This window comes from Symphalangus syndactylus, chromosome 3, assembly GCF_028878055.3.
Source record: "Symphalangus syndactylus isolate Jambi chromosome 3, NHGRI_mSymSyn1-v2.1_pri, whole genome shotgun sequence".
Lineage (NCBI taxonomy): Eukaryota > Metazoa > Chordata > Mammalia > Primates > Hylobatidae > Symphalangus > Symphalangus syndactylus.
In genome coordinates this window covers 143,391,011-143,413,792 of record NC_072425.2, presented here as the reverse complement: position 1 = coordinate 143,413,792, position 22,782 = coordinate 143,391,011, and the positions used below count along the sequence as shown (strand labels likewise).

Below are 22,782 nucleotides of genomic sequence, written 5' to 3'. Positions count from 1 at the left end.
GCAAAGTCCAGAGGCTCCATTTGCATATGAGCAAAGTGACAATTAGGGGAGATTCATTTCTGAAAAGGAATGAAGCGAAAGAAACAAGAGAGGTGAGATCAGAAAGGAATGGGGGAAGAGAAACCGGAGGGTGCAGATTCCCCCGAACCCCTCCGCATCCCGCCCTGCCCTGCACGTTCAGGGCTCCCTCCAGCCTTCCCCCTTGGCCCCCCGGCTCTGTCCCACCTTCCTCCCCTCAGTCATCCTGTAGCAGAGCTCGCAGACCCAGCCTTCCTCCCCGGGATACCTGCCGCACGGGGTCTGGGGTCCCCTGAGAGCTGGGGGCCCAGGAGGTGCTGGGACCTTCCACAGGGACAGAGAGGGTGGTGGCGCTGGGGATGCACCTTCCCCTCACCCTCCTTTTGTTTAATGAACACATCTCCCTTTTTCTCTAATTAGGTGGAACAAACAACTTGAACCAGAATTTTTATTTCCCAGAAAAGCACATGCCCAGACCCAGTAAATATGTCATTAATCATCATTCCGAGGCGGAGGAGCACGCTGGGTGCAGGGAGGAGGGGGAGCAGTCAGAGGGCCTAATTAGAGCTGGGCCCCTCCCTCCCCTCCCGCTGGCACCCACCGCCCAGAGCCCATCCACTGGAAGGGCTCCTGGCAGAGTCAAGCTTATGTAAATGTCCCTTGTTAGCACAACGGAAAAGTAAAGGAGAAGAGAAGAACAATACCGCCGGCTCCTCACCACCTCCCCACCCTGCGCACCCTACCCGAAGTCTTAGTTTCATCCAGGAAATTGTTCTTATTATCACTTGGCTATTTATAGACTCGGTGAGATCTGCCGAAGAACCCAAGGCAGGGTGGTAAAGCGGTGCCAGCTGCTGCTCCCTCCCCGCCCGGGCTTTGGCTTGGGGTTCAACTTCACTCCTCTGCCCGATTTTGCTGGCCCCGGGGCCAGTGGTCCTGCCCCCAGCTTACTGCATCTGGCCACATCACTCTCCTCCAGCCCCTCTGCCCAGGGCCGTGGCTGGTACCCTGAGTCCCAGGCCTGCAGCTGCACGGCGTGGCTCTCTAGAATGTCATGGTCTGGCTTTGCCGCCAGCAAGATGTGCTGTTCTATTTAGAGGCTCTGGCCCTGTTCTCCTGAGGCCATGAGATTTGCCCCAAGTTGAGAAAAACTTCACTGAATTAAGGACCCAGAATGTGGGTTCCAGGAGCCTACAGGTTTCTCCCTGTGGCCCTAACTGTTCCCATCTGTCCTGCCAAGAGCACGGTACCCACCGTCCAGCACCCCCGGGGCTGCGGCAGAGGCTGTGACTCAGAGTTCACCCATTCTTAAGTGCAAATCCTAGCTCCACCCAGCAAGTTCCTGGCTCACTTGGAACTCAGGTTTCTCTTTGGCTAATCAAACATAATGCTGCTCTCTTCTGGGGCCTCATAAGAATTAGAGACATTGCCATTGTCACTTTATGGGAGGTTTTGAGGGAGGAGTGGTCTGTTCATCTACTCCCTGGCTCCAGTCAGGGGGAAACAGGACTGCACCCATCGTGAGGTCCCTTCCTAGTACCTCCTAGTAGCAGAAGCCTTTGCATACTGACAAGACTCCAATCCCAACCTGGAAGTGCACCCCCCCACACACACTCAGCACACCCTCACCGGGGTGCAGCTGACTTAGTGGGCCCCAAAGTGATGGGGAAGTGGCTGCAAAGAGGAACAGGAGAGGGAAGGAGGCAGCAGCCACAATGGGGAACCAGCTTCGGAATGACATTGTGGCCCAGTAGAGAAAAGCAATGACCTGGGAAGATGGGAGACCAGCAGTTAAGATGGGTTTGCTTCCTAGGGCTGCCATTACAAAGCACCACAATTCAGCGCTTAACACAACAGAAATCAATTATCTCACAGTTGTAGAAGACAACGAGTCTGGAATCAAGGTGTCAGCAGGGCTGTGCCCCTCCAAAGGCTCCAGGGGAAAATCCTTCCTTGCCTCTTCCAGCTCCTGGCAGCTCCTGGCATTCTTTGGCTTGTGGCAGCATCCCTCCAATCTCTGCCTCCACCTTCACCTGGCCTTCTCTGTGTCTCTCTGTCTTCTCCTCCTCCTCTTTTTCTCTTTCTCTTTCTCCTTCTCCTTTTTCTTTTTCTTCTTCTTCTGAGGCAGGGCCTCACTCTGTGGTCCTGGCTGGAGTACAGTGGCACAACCTCGGCTCACTGCAGCCTCAACCTGCCAGGATCCAGTGATCCTCTCACCTTAGCCTCCCAAGTAGCTGGGACTACAGGCACAAGCCACCATGCCTGGCTAATTTTTTTTTTTTTTTTTTTGGTAAAGACAGGATCTTCCTATGTTGCCCAGGCTGTTCTCCAAGTCCTAGGCTCAAGCAATCCTCCCACCTCGGCCTCCCAAAGTGCTGGGATTACAGGCATGAACCTCCACACCCAGCAGACTGTCTTCTTTTCTTCCAAGGACACCAGTCATTGGGTGTAAGGCTCACTCTGAATCCAGTATGACCTCATCTCAAGAGCCTCAACTAATTACTAATTGCTTAACTAAACTGCAAAGACCCTATTCCCGAATAAGGTCATATTCTGAGGTTCCTGGTAGACAATAATTTGAAGACGACACCATTCAACCTCCTGTAGGAGCCTAGTACTTATTTCAGGACCAACTTGAAGTGTGAGTTTGGTCAAGCTCCATAGCCTCTGTCTATCCCACCTGTTTCCTCCCCTATCCAATGGGAGATGATGGTATCTATCCCACCTATGGTTTGATTGAGGCTCTAATGAGATCAGGGAGTGAAACGCTTTGGAAAGTTGAATTTATACAGGCAAATAATCAACAGGTTGATGTGCACTGATTCCGCCCATGTCCCCACCCACTCTGACTCCCATTCCCCAAACTGTGCCCCCTCTGCAGACTGTCCCCGCTCAGGGGCCACAGTCCTTGCTGGTTGCAAACCATCTCCTTGCTTCCTACAGAGTCTGAGACTGTCACTCAAGCACCAGAGGCAAAAAGATGTGAGTTCATTTCAACATGGGACCTCCCTGAAGCCTGGTTTCCATGAAGCCTATCCTGGTTTCTTTTGTGCTTTTAGCATGTGAATCCAGGCTAATTTTCACATGATGGAAAACTGTCTAGTTCCTTTTTCCTTCCACAGCCCAGCACTTAGCCAGGCCAGGGAGCCAAGGGTAACCCCTGAGCTCTGCGTAGACATTGGTAGCCCAGGTCTCCTAAGCTGAACCCCTCCATCCGCAGCTCCCCCTTCTGTCTAAGCTGGTGCTCGTTCACCCCCAACCCAGGCTGGCCACCCCAGCCAAGCGACATGGAGCTTTCTCTCCCCTCTCCCCTTCTCCCAAGACCCTGCTTCGGGACGGCAAGCGGGAGAGCATCGTCAGCACGCTCTTCATCTCCCCTGGTGATGTGGAGAATGGCCAGAGCATCGTGTGTCGTGCCACCAACAAAGCCATCCCCGGAGGAAAGGAGACGTCGGTCACCATTGACATCCAGCGTGAGTACCCACCCCCTCCCCCAACCCAGCCCTGCCAGGCCCAGGGTGAAACACCCAGCAACTCTGCCCATAGCCTGGCCCATCTGATGGCAGGAAATGGGTGAGGCAGCTCTGTAGATCGGCCAGCTTGTAGATACCGACAGGAAGGACCATCTTGTCTTCCTTGCTGTCATGAGATGCAACCTCACAGATGAGGGTCTTTTGCAAAGGACATCTTCAGGCCACATTGCAACACCTGTACAAGGTGGGACTTTCATACCAATAAATACGGTCAGCTGCTGCCTCTGCTGGCCTAGCCGGTGGCCCCTCTGTTGGAGGGGAGGTCTGAGTGGAGATGCTGGTATTTGAAGGGTCCCCAGGCTCCAGAATCGGCAAGCAGCGCTGTGCTCTGGAGAGGGTGCACCAGCCACTCTCATGGAAGGGTCGATCAAGGGGATAAGAAGAAGGAAATCTACATGTATTATCTCATTTAATCTTTTTTTTATTCTTTTGAGACAGTCTCACTCTGTTGCCCAGGCTGGAGTGTAGTGACGCAATCTCGGCTCACTGCAACCTCTGCTGCCCAGGTTCAAGCGATTCTCCTGCCTCAGCCTCCTGAGTAGCTGGGATTACAGGCATCCATCACTACACCCAGCTAATTTGTGTATCTCTAGTAGACATGGGGTTTCACCATATTGGCCAAGCTGGTCTCAAACTCCTGACCTCAAGTGATCCGCCCGCCTTGGCCTCCTAAAGTGCTGGGATTACAGATGTGAGCCACCTCGCCTGGCCTTATTTAATCTTTACAACAACTGTTTGGAGAAGGTGCGACTGTGGTCCCTACCATGGGAAACTGAGGCACCAAAAGGCCACTTAGGTTTCAAATGCAGGCAGCATAGCTTTCCAGAGCCCACCCTGGTAACATCCTCTCCACACTCCTGCACAGCCAGCCCTCGGTGGACCGTGTTAGGATTAATATTGACAATTATGATGCTTTGGGGCTCCACCAGCGTCGCATCCCAAAACCACCTAACAGAGACCCCTGAAGGTCTCCTAAAAGTCTCCCTAAGGTGCCTGTCAGCCCCAGAGCCAAGAAGGCTCAGCAAGGTGTTCCAGGGCCTTCCTCTCAGGACTGGATTCTTTCAGTTTAAAGGGTCGGGACTCAAAAGTGGACTTCTCTCCTCTGAGATCCCCTCCCTGCCGCCAAGCGTAACGCCACCGCAAGCTGGTGGCTGCTTCTGTCCTGGGCTCTGAATTTCAAGGCTGGAGCTGCAGGCTGGCATTCGTGTCCTCCTTAGCCTTTTATTCATTTTAAAGCAAGTGCATTAAAAACACTTCCTAACAGCCCTGATTTCTCTAAGCCTCCTGAATTCTGGGCTCTGAGTCTCTCCAGGGACCTGGAGTCCAGAGATGGGATCCAGGTCTTAGGGTTCTGAGAGCTCATCTTGGCAGCTAGAGAGCAGAAGCTCCCAGCCAGTGTCTAGAATCCTGACAGGCGCCATTTAGATTCCAGAGGGCAGAAGAGATGGTTGAAAACCTCGGGTAGGCTCAAGACACCCACACACAAAGGCTGAGTTCTTGAGGCGGGGGGGGGCACTTTATCTTCACTGTCTTGCCACCAGCTATTAACAAGTATCTCCGTCCGCCCCACAACCCCCGACACATCTCTGTACCAAGCAGCCTTCTCACAGTCCTCATTCACAAGGAGCCAGGGCCGTGGAGCTCTGGCCAAGCCTAGAGCTAGGGTGATGGAAGGAGGCCCCGGGGCACAAAATGCAAGGAGGGCTGGCCCTGAAAGTGAGGCAAGGCCTCCTTAATCTCTGACCCTCGGCTCTTCCCCCTCACTGGCCCTGGCCCTGGCCTGGGTCCTGGGTCTGAGCACCGCCTCCTCCTGTGTGGTGAGCCACCGCATGGAGCAGTAAGCCCCATGCTGGAAAAGGTGAGATGCTGCGAGGCCAGGCAGTCCAGCGTCCAGGACGGCTCCACCACCCACGGGTGGGCTGGGCCTACGTCTGTCACATCACCCTAGGGGACTCTGGTTCCTTGTCTGATTTGGCCAAATGACATCCAAGGCCCCTTCTTGCCCTAGGACTGGCCACGGATCAGAGCTCTCTGTCCAGATGCAATCCAAATCAGGAAGGGGAGAGGGCAGAAGACACAGAGCATCCAAGCTTCCTACTTCCAGGCTGCCATTCGATTCACCACCACCTCCCTTCTTCCCCAGCCTGTCCCCAACCTGATCAGGAGGCCTGTACAAAATGTTACAGACTCCTGGACAAAAGCGACAATCTAGCTGGCCCCCTGCAACAGCAGCGTAGGTCCTGGCAGGGAGAGGTGGGAAGAAGCAGTTTCCTGCTCCAGGCATTACCCCAGGAGAACCTATCCAGGCAACGGGAAACTCGCCCTTCTAACCACAGCCCACCTGGCCTTCTGCACTCATGCCCACAGAAGATCGTTCATCAGGGTACAGGTGACAGTCTGCATCCGGAGGACACTGGGTATTGCCAGGCCTCTGGGCTCTTTCTGACTTCCTTTCCAAGGACATCTCAGCCACCTTAGGAGGTGTCGGAATGAGGTCAGAGTGACACTTGGGGCCCAGCAGCCCAGTTGCCCAGACCAGCCTCGCCCAAGGCAGTAATGGGTAGTGGTGAAGGCCACAGCATTCTTCCTGCTTTGAACTCTCTGCCACTTACTGAGTGGTACTGACCCGGTTAGTTAACCTCCTTGTGCCCCGGTTTCCTCCTCTGTACATGGAAGTAATCATGCTTACCTCCTAAGGTTGCAGTGAAGATTAAATGAAATCCTTCCTGTCAAGCCCCTAGCGCAGTGTCCGACACATTGTGAGTGTCCCACACCTATCAGCTGCTGTCAGGGCGCAGAGCCACAAGTGAGTGGTGCCCCTCACCAGGTGTCCCCACAGCCCTAACAGGCAAGGGATCTTCATCCATTTGTCCCCGCGCTCACCGCCCCTAGCCTGAAGGTGCTTATATGTGCTTGCCAAGCAAAGCACACATTCTCCACCCACTCCCTCCCTCCTTCCCCCTCCTCCTGCTCCGGCTTCTCCTCCATTTATTCGTTTGTTCATTCAGTCAGCATCCAACTGTTTACTAAGGACACCAGGGGCTGCATCAGAGCTGCCTTTGTGAACCTGCTCATTTTCTCAGTCAACCAAGAAGCATCCAAACTCAGCAAAAGCACATTTGTTGTTTGTTTCTCTTGGTCTTCATATGTTACCCAACGGAAGACAAAGCCCTCAGATTGAGTAATGGGAGAGAAAGCTTAACACCCCCAAAGCCTCACCACATCTGGACTCTGTGTCCAGCTGCCAAGTTTCAAATGAATGTGCTACAAAATCACTGAGTCATGAAGATTCTCTCTTTTCCCACCCTCTCCTCCATGTAGTACTTCCCCTGAAAACACACACACACACACGCACACACGCACACACGGGTGGATGGAAACACTAACAGACTCTCAGCTGTAACATCTGTTCAATGTGATCTCAGTTCCACCAGCTACATCAAAGATGCCCTCCTGCAAGTTATGCTGCCGACATCACAAGTGGGATTAAAATCATGTTTAATAGTTGGATATGACATAAACTATTTATACCTCTGGGGCTTGGCAGACTCCTGAAAATTTATATTCTGTACACCAGCAGAAGTGGAGAGAGAAGCTTGGGCACCTCTGGTCTTGGGGTGGAGGTGCAGATAAGGCCAGTGAGTGTGGAACCCTTGTGAATCGCTTTGGGGCAGGTCATCACCAAAGACGATGCTAAGAGGAAGGGAAAGGGCAGGAGAGCAGCCTCACAAGCGAGCTGATCACGGCAGGGGTGTGATCAGGCATCGGGCAGCAGGAAGGTCCTACAGCAGGTGTGTGCCCCACCTGCCTGGCTCTTAGACCTCGTCACTTTAGAAAGGACCCCCAGGTGAGGGAAGGGCCTCCTGGAACAGGCCCCCAAGTTCTGTGGCGGGTCCCTCAAGTCTATGGGACTGGTACTCACCTCCTCAAACCAGACTTGGGGTGGGTACTCACCTCCCAGCGTTGGCCTTCATAATGCGAGGGCACGGGCCGGCAACGCCTTTGGATCCAGGTGGCAATTCCCAAGTTCCTCTGCCCCACGGCTGCTTCTCCAGCCCACAGCGAGATGCAGGCTCCTCCCTGGGTGTCTGTGTTCTCTAGGTAGGGTCCCACGGACGCCCGGATCAGCCAGCCAGCCCTGCTTGGAAAGAGGGCTGGGTCTCCTGATTCAGCCTTGCCCTGGAAGCTAGGGTGCAGCTTCGAGGAGAGGCCGCGGGGTTCTGGGGGTGGGAGGAGAGTTCTCGTGGCTATTCCTTGTCACCCCATCTTTGTGACCACTTGAATTATGCCTTACAACTGGGATTGAGATCACAAGTGAGGGCACTTCCCTTGTAATTCCCCACGAAAGGCAGGCAGGCAGGCCGGCTGCACCAGGAGCAGAGGTTTCCTGGATTTGTGGTCCCCCGTCTGGAACTAGGGAAAATGTGGGAGAACAGGCTCCCCGGCACAGTCAGCCACCTGCTACTCAGAAAACAGAGTTCTCTCCCCAGTGCCTGCAGATACCAGCACAGCCCCTGGGGCCAGCTCCTGTGCCTGGCACTAGGTGGGGAGGCAGGGTCCTCTTGGGCACCAGCAGGAAGAGGGCAGCTGAGCAGTTACGTGATCCCAACTCCAGGGTAAGGCCGGCTCGGTCTGCAGCTGAGAGGCTGAGTGTATGACTCTCTGACGGTCTCAGGACCCCACCATGGTCCCAACCAGAGCCCAGACCAACTGGGCCAGCTGAGGCCTTGCTCCCTTTGTGGTGCCCCCATGGGGACCAAGAGAGACCAGCATTTTTCCTCATTGCCTCTGAGAAACTGGCTTCTTTACTTCTTTTTCTGGAAATGGGCTGGGCCCCTAGAAGTCCTCGTGACTTTCCAGCAATTTGCTCTGCTTGTTGGTGGGGACTGACCCAGAAGACGCAGACCAGGGCCCAGCCTGTCCACGGAGACGAGGTCCCTGGCTGCCCACTCAACTCAGCCAGACCTCTGGGCCATGACAGGGAAAAAGGATGGGAACTGGCTCGTTATCCCCCATCCCTCAGCGTGCGGATGCCTCGGGGGTGCCGAGGCCTGGGGGCCACCGGGAGGAGCCCAGCAGCGGGGGTGACACCAGCCTCTGGAGAGGATCCAGAGCCAGCTGCCCCTGAGCTTGGCAGGGCCAGGCTGATGGAAGCCCTTCGCACCTCTCTGTCTGTCTCCTGCAGCCCCCTCGGGTTGTTTCCATCTTTCCATCCTGCAGCGTCTGTTCCTCCTTCGTATCTCTTTTCCTCGTTGTTTGACTGGGTCTTTCTCTCTACCACCCTGTCATTGTCGAGCCCTGTGTACTGGGTCTCAGTGGCCTTTTCTGCTTTTGGTCTGAAATCCTTGTTTGATTCACAGTCTCTGCACACAGGTCAGTCTCTCCGTCTCTCCATCACTCTGCCCTCTGCTTCCCTAGATTTCTGTCTCTTTTTCTCACCCTTTCTCTGCACTTCTCAATTTCTATGTGTGTGTCTTTCTGTCTGTCTGCCCATGTCTCTCCCTGTCCCTGTCACTTGCTCATCTTTGTCTCTCTCTCTCTCTCTCTACACACACACACACACACACACACATGCATAAACACATATATACACGCATACACACATACACACATGCATAGACACGCATACACACATGCATACACACATACACATGCGCATACACACATACACACAGGCATACACACATACACATACACACAGACACACACACGCATACATACGCACACACGCATACACACATATACACACATACACATACACACATAGACACACACACGCATACACACACGCATACACATACATATACACACGCATACACACATACACATGTACACACGCATAGACACATACACACACGCAAACACATACATACACACATGCACACATACACACACGCATACACACATATACACAGACACACACAGACACACAGACACACACATACATGCATACAGACATACACACACGTACACACATATAGACACAGATACACACACGCATACAGATACACACACATACACACACGCATACACACATACACACATGCATACACATACACACACATGCATACACACATACACACACATACATATACACACACACACACACACAATCTCTCTTCCTCTGTGGCCTCCATGCCTCTCCTCTGTGTACATGTCTCGCTGTCGGCCTCCGGTCCCTTCTGTGTGTCTCTTTGTGTCTCTGTGTCTCTGGTTCTCATCTCCCTGACTCTTTCTCTCCCTGACTTTCTGTCTCCTCCCCCTCCCACCACTTAGCACTTCAGAGCCTGGCTTCTTCTCATGTCAAATGAGAAAGCGAGCCCCAGCCTGGGGAGCTGAGGCCGTGCGCCACCAGCCAGGACTGAGTGGAGATGATTAGGCTGATGAAAGGGTGTAAATGCCGCTTTCAAGTTAACAAATGCCTCAGAACCTTTACGGAAAAGAGATAATAAACAGACATTTCAAAGACAGTCTGCACTGAAGTGAGGCTGAGTGTCCACGTGCCCCTCTCTGCCCTGCACCCCTCTTCCCACCTGTCCTTCCTGGAGTATTTTGTTCCACCCAAAAGTCGGAGGATGGGAAACCCCTGGGCCCAAGCCTGAGGCTTCCTGGCTCAGGGTTCATGCCCACGCCAGGCCCCAAGTCCAAGGCGAGCTCCTGTTCCCACCTACAGGACTGTCTGAAGCAGGCATTTCCCATGGGCCCCCAACCTCCTGGAGACCACCAGGGCGGTGGCTGCTCTGAGGGTCCCTGGGTGGTGGGGTCTCTGGCTCTATCCTCCATGTCGCCCAGGATCTCCCTGCCCCCGTTCTTTCTCTGGTCTACAAGTGACTCTTCTCTCCCTGCAGACCCCCCACTGGTCAACCTCTCGGTGGAGCCACAGCCAGTGCTGGAGGACAACGTCGTCACTTTCCACTGCTCTGCAAAGGCCAACCCAGCTGTCACCCAGTACAGGTGAGAGTCACTGCTGAGGGGGCCCGGCCTGGCCACTGGCCCCTACCCCCGTGCCTCTCACGTGGGATGTCACTTAGGGTCCTCAGCATGGCCGCAGTGTGTGCCTGGTCCACATCGCATGTCCAGTAGCCTTCTTCCCTTCCCCTTGCACCCGCCTGCCTGCTGGCCATGTGGACCCTTCCTCTCCTCTGCGCATGCACATGCCCTCTTCCACTGGAGAAAGCAGGCCTCACACCTTCTGCTTGAATAGCCTGTTTATCCCACACTCCGAACATGGGGAAGAGGCTCAGGAAAAAAAAAAAAAAACAGAACAACCAGGAGAAGCAGCAAGATCAGAACCTCCATTCTAGTCTTGTGCCCATCAAACTGGTTCACCTGGGTAGGTCAGGATGTCTGGGCCCCGGCCTGGTCCAGTGAGCATTCGGGATCACACACACTCATGGCCCCTGTGTGTCTCTTGCTCACAACACGGATAAAAGCACCGCTGTTTGGTTTGTTTGTTTGTTTGTTTGTTTGTTTTGAGACAGAGTCTTGCTCTGTCGCCCAGGCGGGAGTGCAGTGGCATGATCTCAGCTCACTGCAAGCTCTGCCTCCCGGGTTCACATCATTCTCCTGCCTCAGCCTCCCAAGTAGCTGGGACTACAGGCACCCACCACCATGCCCAGCTAATTTTTTTTTTTTTTTGTATTTTTAGTAGAGACAGGGTTTCACCGTGTTAGCCAGGATGGTCTCAATCTCCTGACCTCGTGATCCACCTGCCTCAGCCTCCCAAAGTGCTGGGAGATTACAGGCATGAGCCACCATGCCCAGCCAAAGCATCACTGTTTTTGTTTTACTTGTTTCTGCCTTGTGACAGAGCTTCTTGAAGGCAGGAACTGCAATTTAGTCACTGATGGCTCTCAGCATGTAGCACAGCACATGGCATAAACCAGATGCTCCTTAGATGTGTCTGACTGATCTAATAAACACACAGGGCTGCTCCTCTGGGCGCCTTTCTGCCTGGGCACTGTCACTGCACAAGACTCTAGGAGACTAAGTGACCTTGGAGGCACTTAAGGTCAGACTCACCTCCTTTTGGGTGCCACGTGGACCTTGCCATGGCCCTGACTCAGCCTGGTCTCTTTCTACCAGAATAGGCTTGGTGGTGGAGCCCAGGTGTCACCTCTGCCATTGATCTCGGCCATTAAGCTACAGCATCTGCAAAGGCCAAGGATGCTAATGGTCCCAGCCTAGGAAATAAGCTGGCCTGGGGGAGTGGAGAACAGGGAAGACAAGAGCCAGTGTGGCCCCCACGGGCAGAATGGAAGGAAATGGGCCACAGGGACAGCCAGGGATTCAGGTAGGACATGAGGAGGTGCTCCCTGCAGAGTGCATAATTAAGCAGCACTGGAGTCAGAAACCCAGGCAGAGCACAGAGTGCCTATCCCCAAGAATATTTTTAAATAGGATGAAACCCATCTGTCCTGTCCAATTTAACCATTCACTTGACTGGAGTCAGAAGAAAGATCAGATGACCTCCAGAGTCCCTTCTGAGCCGAGGACTCCAGGCTCCCCGGAATCACGTGGGTCCAGCCAGGTCCAGGGGGCAAGTCTGGTTTGGCTGTGGTCTGGCATCTATTCAGAAGCCACTGAAGATACAGGAGAGGCACCCGATGAGAGAGACTCCCTGGCCCTGGGCTTCCACGCTGCACCTGCCAGGCCTGGGTTTCTCCGTACAAATTCAGCTTCTCTCCTCTGTCTGCTCCCAGGTCTCTGCTCCTGGTCCCTAAACACCAGGTACAACATGCCTAGAAAATACCTGTCATGCTAGTTTCCCAGGGCAGCCCTTCACACCCACAGACCACCCCGCAAGCACCCCATTCACCCTCACAGCCGCCCTTAGAATGCCTGTTAGGCACCCCAGAGACCAGGACACACAACTTTCGACTTTCATTTCTCCTCACTGCCAGGCTCTGGTCACCTGGGGTCCTAGTGATGGGTAGGCTGGGCAGACAGCAGGGCTGCACGCCCTGGGACCTGACCCCTCCACCCCCAGGCCTGCCTCCCCCACCCACACCTGCCTACTGACCCGGACAGCAAACACCCAGGAAACCAAGTGCTGGGCCTGATTCCCAGGGTCACCAACCTCAAAAAAGCAGAACTGCAATAATGGGAGGGAGGCGAAGGTGGGAGGAGAGGAGAGGTCACCGCAAGGCACGTATGAGAAAATGTTAACAACTGGCGAATCCGGGCGATGGGAGGGTGGCAGTTTATGGGACTATTCTTGCAACTTTTGTATAATTCCAAAGTTTGTTTTTTGCAAGCTGAAAAGTTAATGAACAAGCAGATAACATGTAGGCTTCCCTGGGCTACAGGTGGCCTGTGGGTCCTCCCTTTCATACTCCCCTGGAGCTCACAGTATCACAGCCAGCCCCTTCTATACCCAGCAGGAGCTGGGAGGGGCAGGGAGGGCAGGGTGCCCTGCAGAGACTCACTAGTTCTTCCTGGTCACCTTCCCTCATGGCCTTCTGATTAGTGAAGCGCCCTAAGAACACCTCACTGAGGGGTCATCTGCCTCCAGGACTCCAGAGGCTTTCAGGGAGCCCTTCCAGCCCCCAGGTTAATGCCAGAGAGCCAGAGTGCCTGGGAAGGGAGGAGGCGGAGGGGCCACGGAGAGGGGAGGTGGTGGGCGCCTGCACCCACCCACACTCGCTCAGCCCCTTCACTCCAGCAAGGTCTCACCAAGCAGCCGGGTGTTCAGATGCAATGTTGGGATCCAAGAAGAAAAGCCCTAAGCAAATCTCGTCACATAAGTACATTGATTTTTCCTAACTGACAAGATTACAGGAAACTTTGTTTCTTTACTTTCATTCATCTTGATAGCTTCCTCCCTGCTCTCACTAAGAGGCTGTCATCTCTGAAACTAGAGATAACGCCCTCCTCCATCCCAGTGCCTGGAAAGGAGGCCTGGGTGGCATGGGGGTGTCACTGCAGATGCTCCTAGGGACCAGGAGCCCAAGGTGCTTTGGGGCGCTTTCCTCTGAGAGTCTCTCAGTGTTCCCCAGCAGATAGCAGGATGTGGCCCCCCCACCCGAGATGAAACCTTGGTCTATTTGAGGACAACCTGGCGGCTGTGACACGCCAGGCCCCCTGATTCTGTGATATAAATAATTAATCCTCTTACATTTGTTCAGACCAAATTAGACATTGATTGGGAGAGGCTTAAGCTGACTCCACTTTCAGAAGGGCTGGGAGAGGTGGGGAAGCACAGTGGGGAAGCAACAGTGAGTCGGGGGGAGGTGGGTGGGGAGAGGGGAGGAGACGAAGAGGAATGACAGGGAAGAAGAAACTGCACCAAAATCAGAAGAGGCGCGAAGAGGGTGGGGCGGGACTCACTCTTTAGCTCTTGGCTTGGATCCTTGGCCAGCTGCGTGGATGCAGTGGTTTGAGTGTCTGTGCTTTTGGCAGGGACCTCTCAGAGGGCTTTTCAGTGCAGGAGGGGAAGACAGACTGGCTGGGTGAGATGTGAGCTGGCGGCTCTGTCGGGTCCAGAAGCACCTCCCCAAAAGACCTGGCTTGGGCTCCTGCGCACTCAGCCCCGACAGCGGCCCCCGTCCTCTTCCTTCTCCGGCTCCCTCACCATAAGAGGAGAGGACAGGGAGGGCAGGGAACCTTGGCGCCCTGAGCCAGCAGCAGTTCTGCTGATTACTTGGGGCCAAGCAGGTGGGGCTTCCACCCTCCGTGATGCTCCTGGTGAGGGGCCCTGGAAGGAGAGGAGGGGCGAGAGCTTCTCCAGGAAGCCCTGAGGAAGACGCATGCTTGGCCCAATCACCTGGGCCCAACCCCTCCAGCCCCAGACCGGCACCCACAGCTGTGAGCAGTCAGGGCTCCCTGCCCTCCCAGCCCAGCCAGCTGCCCGCCTGGCCTCCCGCTGCGTCCACCACCTGGCCCCCTCGCCTCAGCAGGGTAAAAGGAACTGCGGGGCTGGACACACTTCCCCAGCTGTGCCTGGAACTGAATTCATTTGCCGCAGGCAGGGGCCGGCCTGACTCTTAAGAAGTCTGGTCATTAAATCAAAGTTAGAGATTGAAACGACACATGAATAACTCATAATGGTTTGTTGGGAAGCTCCTTAAGCTCTAAGGGAGCTATGGTTTGCTCTGTTGTTAAACTACATTGTTATTATTAATTGTGTTCTTAATAATTACCCAATATTAATTTGCAATAACAACTGCTTGGTGCCAGCCTAGGTGTTCTGTCTGATGCCAAGAAACAGTCGTCTCTCGGGGCTGGATGGGTCAGACGGAGGCAAGAAGCTAATGGAGGGAAGGGCAAGAGACAGCGTCTGTGGTGCCAGGAAAGCCTCCAGGAATAAGAGAAAGAGGAGGCAAAGCAGGGGAGCAGAGACACTACAGTTCCAGGGAGCAGTGGCTTCGGGGTGACGCTTCTGGAGGCAATGAGCCTCTGCAGCTCTAGAAAGACAAACTCCCCATAGACACTTCAACTGTAAGAGCCTGAAGAGAAGTTCCGTGGCTTCAAAAAAAGAATGTTGTTCAAAATAGGATTAAACCAGGGGAAACGGAGAAGTCTCTCTCCCTGGAGATCCGTAAGGAAGCCCCCAACTTCACATGCATATGCACATGCACACGCTCACACATGCACACACTCACACATGCACACGCCCACGCATGCACACACACGCACATATGCACACGCTCACACGTGCACACATGCGCACATATGCACACGCCCACACATGCACACGCCCACACATGCACACATGTACATGGACACACACATGCACACATGCACACACACATGCACACGATCACACTCACACATACACACATGCACACACGGTCACACTCACATATGCACACACACATGCACACACAATGCACACACTCACAAATGGACACACACATGCACACACACAGTCACACTCACATATGCACACACATGCACACACATGGACACATTCACTAATGCACACACTCACGCATGCACACACTCACACATGCACACATGCACATGGACACACATACACACACATGCACATGCACACATGCTTACACATGTACACATGCATACACACACCCACACATGCACACACACATGCATACACCCACACAGGCACACACTCACACATGACCACATTCACACATGCACACACTCATGCCCACATTCACACATGCACACACTCACATGCACACACACACTCATGCACACACGCACACACATGCACACACACATGCACACATGCACATGCTCACACATGTACACATGCACACGGACACACATGCACACGCTCACACATGCACACATGCCCACACTCACACATGCACAGATGCACATGGACATGTGCACACACACATGCACACTCACACGTGCACACACATGCACACATGCACATGGAAACATGCACACATACATGCACATGCTCACACATGAACATAGACACGCACACATGTGCACATAGACACACATACTTGCACACGTGCACATGGACACACACATGCACACAAGCACGTGCACACATGCACATACTCACATATGCACACATGCACACGATCACACTCACACATACACACATGCACACACTCACACATGCACACACAGTCACACACATATGCACACACACATGCACACACAATGCACACACTCACAAATGGACACACACACACATGCACACACACAGTCACACTCACATATGCACACACATGCACACACATGGACACACTCACTAATGCACACACTCACGCATGCACACACACACATGCACACATGCACATGGACACACATACACACACATGCACATGCACACATGCTTACACATGTACACATGCATACACACACCCACACATGCACACACACATGCACACTCTCACACGTGCATACACCCACACAGGCACACACTCACACATGACCACATTCACACATGCACACACTCACACATGCCCACATTCACATGCACACACTCACATGCACATGCACACACACACTCATGCACACACGCACACACATGCACATACACATGCACACATGCACATGCTCACACATGTACACATGCACATGGACACACATGCACACGCTCACACATGCACACATGCCCACACTCACACATGCACAGATGCACATGGACATGTGCACACACACATGCACACTCACACATGCTCACACATGCACATAGACACGCACACATGTGCACATAGACACATACTTGCACACGTGCACATGGACACATGCACACAAGCACGTGCACACATGCACATACTCACATGCACACATGCACATGGACACACTCACATATGTACACATGCACACATGCACATGCACACACGCACATGCTCACACATGCACACACAGGCACACTCACACATGCACATTCATATGCACACGTGCACAGATACATGCACACATTCACATGAACACACACATGCACACACATACACGTGTATACACGTGCACCCCTGTGAGGCTCTGTTGCTTTCTGCACACAGCAGGCTGCTGGGTCACTGGTCTAACACAGGGGTCACTGCCCCAGAGCTAGATCCAAAGCAAGCCAGAGGCCTCCTGTCCTCGCCTATTGTGTGGTACCGATTGGCCGATAAAAGAGCCTTCCGACTCACATCCTCTCACCAAGCCAGTGCTGATGGAGCCATTGCCTCAGAGGAGCAAAGCCAGGCTGCAAGGGCAGAGGCCGGGCAGGAAGAAGAGTAAGTGCCATCCAGAGAAACTAGGAAGACTTTCTGGAGCGAGGAGACACCATGCACAGCCCCATGGAGGCAGGAGGCAGAACAGGACAGGAGAGCTGAGAGCTGGTCAAGAGGAAAGAGAGGGGCAGCCAGGGCTACTCGCTCACGCCACTCCTCCTGATGGGTATTAGTAGTCCACTGTTTGGACAGGAGATGGAGCCCCTACAGCATACCTCTCCTACAGCTTCTCGCCTTGTCAGTGTGTGTGTGTGTGTGTGTGTGCTCGTGCACACGTATGAGCATGCATGTATGGGCATGCTCCGTTTGACCCTGGCCTCTGAGGTCATGGATTTGGCCTCCTTCTTTTCCAAAGGGGCCCATGATCCAGCTCAGAGCAGGACAGCGAGCTGTCTGCCCACCGACAGTTGGATTTTCCATCGTCTAGCCAGCAGATGGGCTCACCAGCCGAGTAATCAACTCACCCCCTCCAGAATAACCCACTTGTTGAGTGCCACTGACTGCCTGGTGACCACAAACCAAAGCCCACTGCCTTCACAACCACCTGGGTGGGAGCAAAACCAACTCTTTCTGAGCCCTTGAAGTAGCCCCTCTGTGAAGATTCCCCTTGACAGACCCCAGAGGACTCCCCACTTGCCACCCAACCCAGGCCTCATTTTTCCATGGGATGGATGCGTCCAGCTCCTAGAGGGTTGGCCTTGCCAGTCAAGGCCCACATCAGGCCCTGGCCTTTGTTGCAGGTGGGCCAAGCGGGGCCAGATCATCAAGGAGGCATCTGGAGAGGTGTACAGGACCACAGTGGACTACACGTACTTCTCAGAGCCCGTCTCCTGCGAGGTGACCAACGCCCTGGGCAGCACTAACCTCAGCCGCACGGTTGACGTCTACTGTGAGTGCAGTGGTGCAGGCTTCCCCAGGCGAGCAGGCATCTGCTGGCTTCTGCTTAGAGCTGGAGAAACCAGGGCTAGGTTCATTGCACACAACACAAGCTTCATGTGTCATGAGCGTAGGATGCTTTGCACTCGACAAAAAGCTGCTTTGTGCGGTGTTTCATGTTTATTTCGATCCCCATCATGACCCCATGAGTCAGGGTCTTGGCTGGGGCTGCTATGACACGTTATCATAGACTCGGTGGCTTCAATGGCTGAAATCAGGGTGCCATCATGGTGGGTTCTGGTGGGGACTCCCTTCCTGGCTTGCAGGCAGCTGCCCTCTTGCTGTGGCATCCCATGGCAGAGAGGAAGAGAGAAGCAAGCTCTTGGAACCTTTATTCCAAGGGCACTAATCTCATCATGAGGGCTCCACTCTCATGATCTAACCCCCCAACCCCCCACCCCTGCAAAGCTCCTCCTCCTACTATCATCCCACAGGGGCGAGGATTTCAACTTATGAAGTGCAGGGTTGACAGGGGGCACAAGCATGCAAGCCATCATGGATAGATATTATTATTCTCATCATCTGAATGAGGAGATGGAGGTCTGAGGTCACACAGTAGGTGGCCGAATGAGAACTGAACCCGGGCAATGACCAAATCCATTGCCCATCCACACATTCCACTGCCTTCCACTGAGGGGACTCATGGACGTACCTTATTTTTCTTTTTGTTTCTTTTTTTTTTTTTTTTTTGAGATAGTCTCACTCTGCCGCCAGGCTGGAGCGCAGTGACGAGATCTCTGCTCACTGCAACCTCCAACTCCCTGGTTCAAGAGATTCTCCTGCCTCAGCCTCCCGAGTAGCTGTAGCTGGGACTACAGGCACTTGCCACCGTGCCCAGATAATGTTTTCATTTTTAATAGAGACAGTTTCACCATGTTGGCCAGGATGGTCTCGATCTCCTGACCTCGTGATCTACCCGCCTCGGCCTCCCAAAGTGCTGGGATTACAGGCATGAGCCACCGCACCTGGCCCATCCCCTCTTTTTCACTGGAAGTCCGGCAGGGACCCACAGCAAGGGAGCCCATTGCCATGGACTAGCTGGCTGGATGTGTTCAAAACAAGCATCCTTAGCACATACACTGCCCCTTACAGTTTTAAACTTGCTTTTACAAACTTTAAAAAATCTGACCCTCCACCTCTCCCTTGAAGCCTCCAAAGAAAGTGCTGTTACTCCCTTTTTACATCAGGGGACTAATCCCAGTCTCCTGGCACCAGGCTTCAGGCTCTGTCTGCTCCCTGGAAGGAGCTCTCTGAGGCCTGCCTGGCCACGGTTGGACCCTGGGCCTGGAATCCCCCCACAGTCCCCACTGTGTAGACCAAGCTTGGTCTACAGGAGGCTCCAGACATGCTGGGGAAGGTGGAGAGGAGCCTGCATTCAGCTCTTTAATGCTTAGGAGAGGGGTCGGAAGTGGAACCCAGGGCTGCTCTACTGCAGTGGGGGTGACACGGAGGCTGGAACGGCTGGAATAGGAGGGTGGCCTGAGAGCACCGGGTGGGAAACCCTGGGGGAGGAGGCGCGGGTCACGAGAGCCCTGCCTCCATCACCCTGCATCTCAGAGCCCCCATCCCACCCCAGAGGTGCACCAGTCACTCGATTCCAGGTCATGAAGGCTGAGGCTGGAGGAGATGGGAGCTACCTTGAAGGCAGAGGCATGAAGACCTCAAGGGCTCAGATTCCCAGGGCAGGAGGAGGGCCCCTGCCCGCCTCTGGGATGGAGGGGCTTCCGCAACTTTCTGGCACCGGGCGTGATCCAGATAGAGGGAAGGGGATGAGAGCCCTGGGGGCAGATCCAGGCAGAACCTGGTCCCCAGCACCTTCTTCCCAGGCTGCCGACCACCTCCATGGGCCCAAGAGAGGCGAAGCCTCGGGGAGAGGGGTCTCCTCCTGACTTCCTGAGTCCCACTCCCAGCCCCCAGACCCTGCCCAGGCATAGGACTAAAATGGAAGTGAATGAGGTGGCACAAGTATCCCACTGCCTCCCTTCCCCCAGTCAAGGCCTGGAGGGAAAAGGAGGCAGCAGCAAGAAGGATCCCAGAGCTCCCCACCCACCTGAACCTGTCTCCTTCTTCCTCACATCGCAGTTGGGCCCCGGATGACCACAGAACCCCAATCCTTGCTCGTGGATCTGGGCTCTGATGCCATCTTCAGCTGCGCCTGGACCGGCAACCCATCCCTGACCATCGTCTGGATGAAGCGGGGCTCCGGAGTGGTGAGTCTGCAGCTCAGACCTCGGGGCACCCCTAGCAGGGGGTGGGGGACAGCGGAGCAAGAAGAAACTGCTGCCCAGGCCCCTCTCACTGTTAGATTGGGGGAGTCAGCCTCCAGTGTAAGCCACAGGGAGAAAGATCCCAGAAAGAGGAGGGGGAACCCAGGCACCCTCATGTGCCTGTCTCACCCTGAGCACATTCAGCCATTGCAGTCTTGCCCTGTCCTAAACCTTATAAGAAAAGCAGGTGGTCACCAATGTGCTGGGAGGGAAGGCACTAGAAAGGCTTTTCAAGCGGCCACAGTGGTACACACCTGTAGTCCCAGCTACTCAGGAGGCTGAAGTGGGAGGATCACATGAGCTCAAGAGTTGAAATCCAGCCTGGGCAACATAGCAAGACCTTGGGAAAAAAAAAAAAAGAAGGAAAGGAAGGAAAGAAAAAGGAAAGAAAGGAAGAAAGGAAGAAAGGAAGAAAGGAAGAAAGGAAGAAAGAAAAGAAAGAAAGAAAGAAAGAAAGAAAGAAAGAAAGAAAGAAAGAAAGAAAGAAAGAAAGAGAAAGAAAGAAAGAGCCTTTTAATCTTCCCCCAAATAAAGCCACCCTTTAGCCTTGGACTTGGGCTTCACTTTCTTGTCTTCCTTTTTTTTTTTTTTTTTTTTTTTGAGATGGAGTTTTGCTGTTGTTGCCCAGGCTGGAGTGCAATGGTGTGATCCTGGCTCACCACAACCTCCACCTCCCGGGTTCAAGAGATTCTCCTGCCTCAGCCTCCTGAGTAGCTGGGACTATGGGCACGGGCCACCACGCCCAGCTAATTTTGTATTTTTAGTAGAGACAGGGTTTCTCCATGTTGGTCACGCTGGTCTCAAACTCCCAACCTCAGGTGATCCGCCCACCTCGGCCTCCCAAAGTGCTGGGATTACAGGCATGAGCCACCATGCCCAGCCTTTGTGTTCCTCTTTTAAGACGTATGTATTCTTCAGTGCATGAGAGATTGTCAGGTGTCCTCACATAGGAAGGAACAGGGAGAGCCTTGGGTAGGGAAGCAGGGGGACCAGAAGGAAAGCAACCTTTGTGTGGCCTGTTATGTAGCAGACACTGCATTATCCTACCAGGCCCCATACATAGACAGAAAGGGAGCATCTGAGAAGATAAGTAACTGACCAAAGAGACACAGGTGTTCACTGCTGGAGCCGGGATTCAAACGCAGACCACCTGTTTTCATCACTCCAAGCTATATCCCAAAGGGATCCTGAAAATGACTCTGAAAACAGGTCCAGGGGCCCTCAGAGAAGTTCAGCTGTAGCATCATGTCACCCATGGCTAGCCTGGGAGAGGAGAAGCCACCGCAGGTGCAGGGAGGTTCCTGTAGGAGGAAACCTGGAAGTCCCCAGGCAGGCATCCCCCTCCTCCGGCACATGTGCCCCCACATGCCCCCAGCCCACAGGGCTGCGCCTGGGGTGCAACATACGCAGCCACATGGGGCGGCCTCTCTGCTGGTGGATTCTCCTCTGTACAGCCACAGGCATTGTTTGGGCCAGGAAACTTTTGGCCTCTTCCCTCCCCACCTTGCTTCCTACTGAGATGCCGGAGACTGCGTCAGTTACCCCAGGCCAGCCTCTCAGCTGCCTTGTTCCCAGAGACGGAGCGCACCCCTCCGCCTGCTCTTGGCGTCTGAGCCTGCCAATTCTCCTAGGTCCTGAGCAATGAGAAGACACTGACCCTCAAATCCGTGCGCCAGGAGGACGCGGGCAAGTACGTGTGCCGGGCTGTGGTGCCCCGTGTGGGAGCCGGGGAGAGAGAGGTGACCCTGACCGTCAATGGTAAGACCCTCGCTGGGGTGAGCCAGGCCTGAGGGAGGGAAGAAGGACCTCAGGTATCTTGGCACCAGGCATTGCCCCAAAGGAGCTGTCACTGGCTCTGGGCTTTGCTGTCCTCCAACTATGGGTAGACAGCAATTAGGTCCACCTCCTGGATTCCCTGTCAGACCCAGGCCAAGGCAGGAAGGGCCTGGATAGTTTTCTAGTCACCTCTCTTTTTGTTTGTTACCTATGAAGGGGTCTCAGCCCTAAGAGTGGTGGGTGATGAATTTTATCCTGGCCAGGACAAAAAGCATCAGAGGTCACTAGGTGACCAGCGTATCTACTCTTTCATCCACTCACCATGGCCTTGGCCCATGAGTTTGTTTTTTTTTTTTTTTTTTTTTTGAGATGGAGTCTCGCTCTGTTGTCCAGACTGGAATGCAGTGACATGATCTCAGCTCACTGCAACCTCACCCTCCTGCGTAGCTGGGACTACAGGCACGTGCCACTATGCCCAGCTAATTTTTGTATTTTTAGTAGAGACAGGGTTTCACCATCGTTGGCCAGGCTGGTCTCCAACTCCTAACCTCAAGTGAGCCACCTGCCTCGGCCTCCCAAAGGGCGGGGATTATAGGTGTGAGCCAC

The 22,782-nt window shown here is 54.0% G+C and overlaps 1 protein-coding gene across 6 annotated transcripts in view; it reads left to right on the top strand.

Moving 5' to 3' along the window:
• KIRREL3 (kirre like nephrin family adhesion molecule 3) overlaps positions 1–22,782 on the top strand; it is a 574,748-nt gene that overhangs the window by 531,195 nt on the left and 20,771 nt on the right. For all 6 annotated transcript variants that reach the window (XM_055273675.2, XM_055273678.2, XM_055273676.2 and 3 more), the window contains 5 exons: positions 3,341–3,491; positions 10,400–10,505; positions 17,938–18,086; positions 20,216–20,343; positions 22,032–22,158. In XM_055273675.2, coding sequence (XP_055129650.1) covers positions 3,341–3,491; positions 10,400–10,505; positions 17,938–18,086; positions 20,216–20,343; positions 22,032–22,158 — 661 coding nt within the window. The remainder of the gene's footprint in view (positions 1–3,340; positions 3,492–10,399; positions 10,506–17,937; positions 18,087–20,215; positions 20,344–22,031; positions 22,159–22,782) is intronic.